At 34.2% G+C, this 6,995-nt stretch overlaps 1 protein-coding gene across 1 annotated transcript; it reads left to right on the plus strand.

Annotated features, from left to right (window-relative positions):
- The first annotated feature begins 226 nt into the window (after positions 1-226).
- LOC100571291 lies at positions 227-1,153 on the plus strand. The gene is made up of 3 exons (XM_008182640.1): positions 227-355; positions 410-576; positions 733-1,153. Exons 1-3 carry the CDS (start codon positions 227-229, stop codon positions 1,151-1,153), a joined length of 717 nt encoding a protein of 238 aa, XP_008180862.1.
- The last annotated feature ends 5,842 nt before the right edge of the window (positions 1,154-6,995 follow it).

Below are 6,995 nucleotides of genomic sequence, written 5' to 3' on the forward strand. Positions count from 1 at the left end.
CTGCCCAGCAATTTGCAGTTCCACAGACCACATTGGAACGGTATGTAAAAAAGAAAAAAAGAAAATCCCGATTTCGTAATTGATAAAACCAGTGGAAAATATAAATGTGTTTTCAATGAACAGCAGGATCTAGAATTAGTTGATTATTTGAAATCCATGGAAAAAAGACTTTTTGGTTTAACAATGTTAGATTTTCGTAAATTGACTTTCCAACTTGCCGAACAAAATGGTTGCTCTCACCGTTTTAATCATGGCTGGTCAGGATTGGATGAATAATTTTTTATTAAGACACCCAGATTTAAGCTTAAGAAAATCTGAAGCAACATCTGGTGCTCGTGCTATGGGTTTTAATAAAGTAGCTTATACATAGTTCTTCAATTTATTAACTGGATGCATTGATAAATATAAGCTAAATGCAAATAGAATATACAATTGCGATGAAACTGGTATCACAGTTAATCCAAAGGGACAGTCAAAAGTGTTAGCTACTGAAGGGAAACGACAGGTTGGCATTATAACATCTGCTGAACGTGGAGAAACGGTTACTGCAGTAATATGCTTTTCAGCTAGTGGCAGGTATGTCCCTCCAATGTTAATTTTTCCGAGAAAAAGAAACCAACCACATTTTTCTACATGACTACCTCCTGAATTGTGGGTTGAATGTCATGAAACAGGTTGGATAACTTCTGAGCTTTTTTTAAAATGGTTTATACAATTTATTACATTTTCGAGGGCAACAAAAGAAGATCCAGTTCTATTACTCTTTGATGGTCATTCTTCACACACAAAAAATCTTCCCGTTATTAATGCAGCTAGAGAAAATGGAGTTATTTTATTATGCTTTCCACCCCATTGTTCACATAAACTACAACCATGTGACGTATCATTCATGAAACCATTGAGCATATATTATGAAGATGAACTTAGAAAATGGCTCCGTTGTAATCTGGGCAAAGTAGTTAATGGAAATATTTCATCGTTATTTGGTGCAGCTTTCATACATGCTGCAAACATAAAAACTGCAATGAAAGGTTTTGTAGCAACCGGATTATGGCTTCTGAACAATAATGTTTTTAGTGATGAAGATTTTTTGCCATCGATCGTACTGACATTGTACCAAGTACTTAGTCAACTGAACAAGATGCTGGAGTAAATGAAAACGTAAATGATCAACATTTGAACTCGGAAACGACAGAACAAGCCACAGTTGTTTTGAATGAGCCACAGTGTTCACCGGCCCTTCATAATCAACAAAGTACATTTCCAATTGAATCGCCTGAAAATATACTACCCATTCCTAAAGTGAAACAAACAGAAAAAAGAAATTCACGAAAAAGAGGTAAAACAGCTATTTTAACGGAATCGCCCTATAAGAATGACTAGGAAATATCTTTGGAAACGGCAAAAAAAAATAAAGAAGAAAAAGAAAAGAAAAGACAAGAAAAAACCATGTTAACAAAGAAACAACTATTTAAATCTGTGCCAAAAAAAGAAAAAAAAGTTCACAGAGAGAAAAAAGATTCGACTTCAAGTGAAGATGATCCGGACGCTAAGTGCCTATATTGTAAAAAACTATATTCAAAGTCCAACGAAGAATGGATTAGTTGTCTGGATTGTAGGAAGTGGTCCCACAACTCCTGTGCAGGAGTTGAGAGCGACGATGAAGCAACCCATACATGTAAATATTGTACAAAAAAAAAATTAATGAACAAAAATAAGTATTTCTATTTCAAAAATATAATAAGTTAAAATGTATACCCCATTCTACCCCTATCTCGGGGTGGAATGGGGCAAACATTTTTTTTTTTTTGTATTGTTAATAATAAAATAAAATATATTTGAGTTATTTGTTTGATTGGATAGAATTGATATTTATACTGTTAAGCATTTATTGATTGAGAATTGGGAGCTTTAAATTAAGTAGAATACTGTAAAATTGATGTTGAACATTAAGTTCCCCATTCTACCCCGGGTTCCCCTATGGTCATCATCGAAAGTGACGAAATCGAACCTGTGGATCCTGAAGCCCTGGAAATAGGAGCATCACCATTAAATGATCAGAGTTCCGAAAGCAGTAATAATGAACAGAGCAGTCCGGAGTACGATCCAATAAAAGCAACTGTGGGAAAATTGTTGGGGAAAAACGAAGGATCCTACAGTGACCTCAAAAAAGACGTATTGACGATGAAGAAATTCACCAAAAAGTTGGAGATATATCAAATACCCAGCTGAAGAAACGAATATATAAAGAGAAGATGCAGCAAATTAAAGACCTCAAGAGGCAACATCAGCAATAATTCAATGAGTAAAAACCTACCGATACAGTGACTACCCTCCTTCCAATACAGCGACAATCATAATCTATCTCAAATAATCGTTTTCATTTTCTTTTTCTGATATATCCATAAACTGGACATATATAGTAGACTTTGCACAGCCGTCATCGCCGACCTGGAGGTCCGGGTCCCAAAATGACAACGGACTATTGTATTGTCATCCATGACCAAAGTCTATACCAATTTTCAGAATTTTTCATCGTCAAAAAGTGCCTCAAATCGAGCGCGCAAGATTTGATTACAGACAGACGTGAAAGCGAACTTAAGAAGTGTGTAAAAAGAAAATTTTTTATAATTTTCGTCATTTTTACATATTTTGTCAATATTTGAATTTCAAACGCTGATAAAAAAAAATTGTGACTATGGATTTTTAATTTTTTTCATCTGCCTTTGAAAAATATACTAGGAGCCTTCTATTAACTTTTCAAGCTTTTTGAACCAACCAATAAAATGTTATTGATATTTATAGAAAAGAAAACTAAAAAAAATGGAAACTGAAAATGTCCGTAAACAGCTCAAAATAAGTCAAAATATTTTGAAAATGTTATTGTTGACACCTGGGGTTCGTAGAACGATTGGTTTCGATGGTTTGGGTGTGAAATAACTAAAAGACACGGTTGATATCGGAAAAAGATGTTTTTTTATTGTTTGAAAAGAGTCATTCGGAAAATTGATACACTAGCATATATAAAAACACGAGATGAATTTACTAGTAAATAATGGGACTCGAACGTGCGGTATAAGACAATACAATGCCAGAATTACTCCGACTATTGTACTATGGAGGTCTTTTACATATCAATCGGGTACAATGCCGGAATAACTCTGACTATTGCACCATGGATTGGATATATACCGCACGTTGAGTCCGGGAGGGAGACTGCCTTTCGAGCCGTGCAAGTCTGCCTGGGTAGGTCTTGCTCCGGCGCCGAGAAGGCAGTGAATGATATCGGTTCTTGGACTTGCCTTTGGGTGGGCGGCCTGGGGCCTATTTAGAGTTTCAGACTACTTGTCTATGCCTCTATCTGTGGTTTGTTTGGATTTTTAGTGTTTGCGCCGTTTCCTCCTGATTTTATTTCAAGTAATGCTTCGATGGTAGTTTCAGGGTTTGGAGGTGAAGAAATTTTGAATTGTTTGCTCGGTAGAGAAATGCCTTGGCTGCGAGTTTGGTTGTGTCTTGAATTTTTGTCATGTTCGTGGAGTTGAGGATAGCTGAGTTACGAGTGAGATAGTGTGCACCAGTGACTGTCCTCAGTGCGATATTTTGGACAGCTTCGATTTTCTTCCAATTCGTGTTGCTTAATAGTGGTCTCCATGCTGTTGCCGCATAGGTCGTATGTATATTTTAAAAATTGTTAGTCTGTTATCCGCTGGTATTGGACTATTCCGGTTTAGAACTGGGTAGAGAGCTGCCCTGGCCCCTTTTGCTTTTTTAACCATGTTTTGAGCGTGGGTATTGAAGTTCAGGTTTTTGTCAATTGTGACGCCTAGGTGATATCGGTGATATCGGTTCGACCGGTGCTTTGCCCTTTTATACTCATCGCGAGGTGGCAACGGCGTACTGCCAGGCGATGGATAAAGCAGTCGTTGCGACCGGTCGAACGATGTACAAAAAGCTGGACAAAAATAAGAGGGACAATTAATAACAATTTTAATGAGGTTGATAAATATTTGGGTTGTACAGATAATGATAATTTAAATATAGATAAGAATAATTTAAGTGTATATATATATATTCGTGGAAACAGTTATGGTGTATAGAAAATAGTAATATAAACATTCAGAATAAATTTCATGTAACTACGGTTAGAGTTGTATCAAAAACCAAAATCGATTTTCTCGAAAACACATTTTAACTACCTACCTACAGTGTTTAAAAATGCACGTTCTATTTTCAACGGTATTATCCGATTTGTTATTTGTTGTTTGTTTTTTTTTCAAAGTACTTAGGTACCTAGTGTGTAAAATTATACATTATATACCTATTAGCTATTGCTCATGACTAATGACGATGTAGATTGTATTATAATGCAATATAATTTAATACAAAATATGGTATTAAATAATCTTCCACTTTTCTTAGTTTTTACTTGGTGATTTGGTATATGGACTAAAACCATGGTTAATGACTCCATTACTTGAACCACAGACAAATAGTCCTGAAGCCCGGTATAATGCATGGTTTTGTAAAAGTACATCAATTATTGAACTATGGTGTTTTGAAAATGCGATTTAGGTGTCTTGAAATACAGAGCCCTTCACTACTCACCAGAAAAGACTGGAAGCATTATAAATGCTTGTGTAATGTTGCATAACATTTGCCATATCCAATAACTTGCCTTTAGTCAATATTAATGAAACTGATGAAATTGATTTTGGGATGGACCATATTTACCACCAAACAATATTGTTAACCCAATAAATGCAGAATTAACTGAAGGAAAACGGTAGGTACCAACAACAAATTATCAACAGATATTTCCAATAAAACAGCTTTTTTTTTTTTATTAAATATGTAACATCTTAAAAGTAAATAAAATCATACTTAATTATATAAAAAAAATCAACTCTTTGTAATACTTAAGTTCTAAATATATAACATTTTCAATAACAACTTGTTTGATTAAATATATATATCATTAAATAGAGATATATAAATATATAATACTTAATTTTAGATTTATCACATAATTTAACAGAGTGTACAAATATATGTTTAATAATAATAATAGTATGTGTAACTTCAGTAGATATAAAGAGACATTGATTTATAGGAACATAGTATTATTAGAAGTATAGTAGTAGTAATAGTATTAAGTATGGTATTTTTAACCTAACTTAAATATTTTTTTTCAAGAGCGGCTGCTATTTTTAATTTAGGAATGGTCATCCTTTCTAAAAGCTTAATTTTCGCAGCATAATAATTTTTTAAAACAATAGTTCTGTCGTCACTTATTTTATTTACTTTATAAGACGCTTCAATTGATTTTTTCAATATGCCAAGTTTACTGGAAGAAATTAAAAATAGTTTATAATTTATATAACAATATTTATTATCATAATTATTATGATTTGCAAAAATATTTTATTTACCTATATTTCATCCTTGATGAAATGATTGTGTATTTAATGGTTGGGCTAGTTGTTGCCTGTTTGTCTTCATGATTTATAGTAATTTATTCTATGCTGCTTATTTATGTAGATCAACTTATAGATACGACAACTCTTTCTCGCATGAAAAGTGAGCAGGTTTACAAACTTTTAAACAATTTTCCATATGGAATAATATTTAAGTTTGAAGAAGAACTAGAACAATGGCAAAAGAACATAAACAATTTAAATAATTGTCAAAATAAAAATGCAAATGAAAAGTCTTTAAACAAATCAAATGCAGAAGCTCTTCCAAAACCTCATAAATCATGTCATAATTTAAGAGTCGACGGAGTCCTCACTTTATCTACTCAAGGTGCCCTGATACTAGACTATTTTAAAACAAACAACAAACTGAACGATGGTATAGGGACAACATTAGTATTTGTTAGGTCGTCCGTCTGCCCACAGAGTAGGTATGCTCTCCCACCGCCACAGGTTTGATATTTCAGCCCCGGGGGGGTTGGGGCCGAGCCCCCATTCAACGAGGGGTCCGACTTTAAAATTAAGTCCGACTATCAAATGTTGATTGCACAATCGTTCTTAATTCGTTGTAGTACCAGTGGCGTATTTCACCGTCGTCAATACCCACGGAAGAGATCATTAACCGAACGCACCTACACTGCTTATCGCACCGATATATATATATAACGTCAATGACCGTGAATTATAAATAATAATTATTGCCGTATATTATTACGACATTGTCGTTCGTGATATAAAAAACCTTCTACTACCGTATTTAAGCAAATTCGTCCGATACGTCGTTAAAAAAGGTATTTAATTTATTAAGTATACAATGGGCGTATATGAAGAAGCTAAGTTACGTCTAGGCGACCTGCAAAAGAGAATACAGCGTATTCATGACGCCGGATTAGAACTTTCGGATCCAAAAGCTACGAAAACCAGTGTTACTAAATTTAAAATAATGTACACTACTCTTGATAATTTTCGAGATGATTCTGAATTACAAATAACAACGATAATTCGTCATTTGAGCAAGATTGGTTCAATTGCAGAGGACGCCGTCACAGATAAAATACGCTCGGAGTTCGAAGAAGTGTATTTAAGTGTAAAATAATTGCAGATGAATTTTTACCTGAAGCGAATTCAAATGCAGAACTAAATCAGACCTTAATGGAACCAAAATGTAAGAAACCTACTTCCACCTTTTTACCGATTGAAAAATTAGCGATTCCGAAATTTAGAGGTGATCCAAAAGAGTACACTAATTTTCGTAATCTGTTTGATACTATCATACACGAAAACGAACATATAAAAACAGTCGCAAAGTTCGGATATTTAAAATTCTATCTGGAAGGAGAGCCCTCAAAACTGGTAGGGAATCTAATGTTAACCGACCGTAATTATGAGTTAGCTTTGTCACAATTGACAGCAAGATACTCAAATCGTCGTATCATCGCTGAAGTCACATAGATAAACTTTCTAACGCACCTAAAGCAACTCTTAGTGACGGTATGTCTACTATTAGGAACTTACTGAATGTGG

The sequence above is a fragment of the Acyrthosiphon pisum genome, chromosome X, assembly GCF_005508785.2.
Source record: "Acyrthosiphon pisum isolate AL4f chromosome X, pea_aphid_22Mar2018_4r6ur, whole genome shotgun sequence".
NCBI classification, from domain to species: Eukaryota; Metazoa; Arthropoda; class Insecta; order Hemiptera; family Aphididae; genus Acyrthosiphon; species Acyrthosiphon pisum.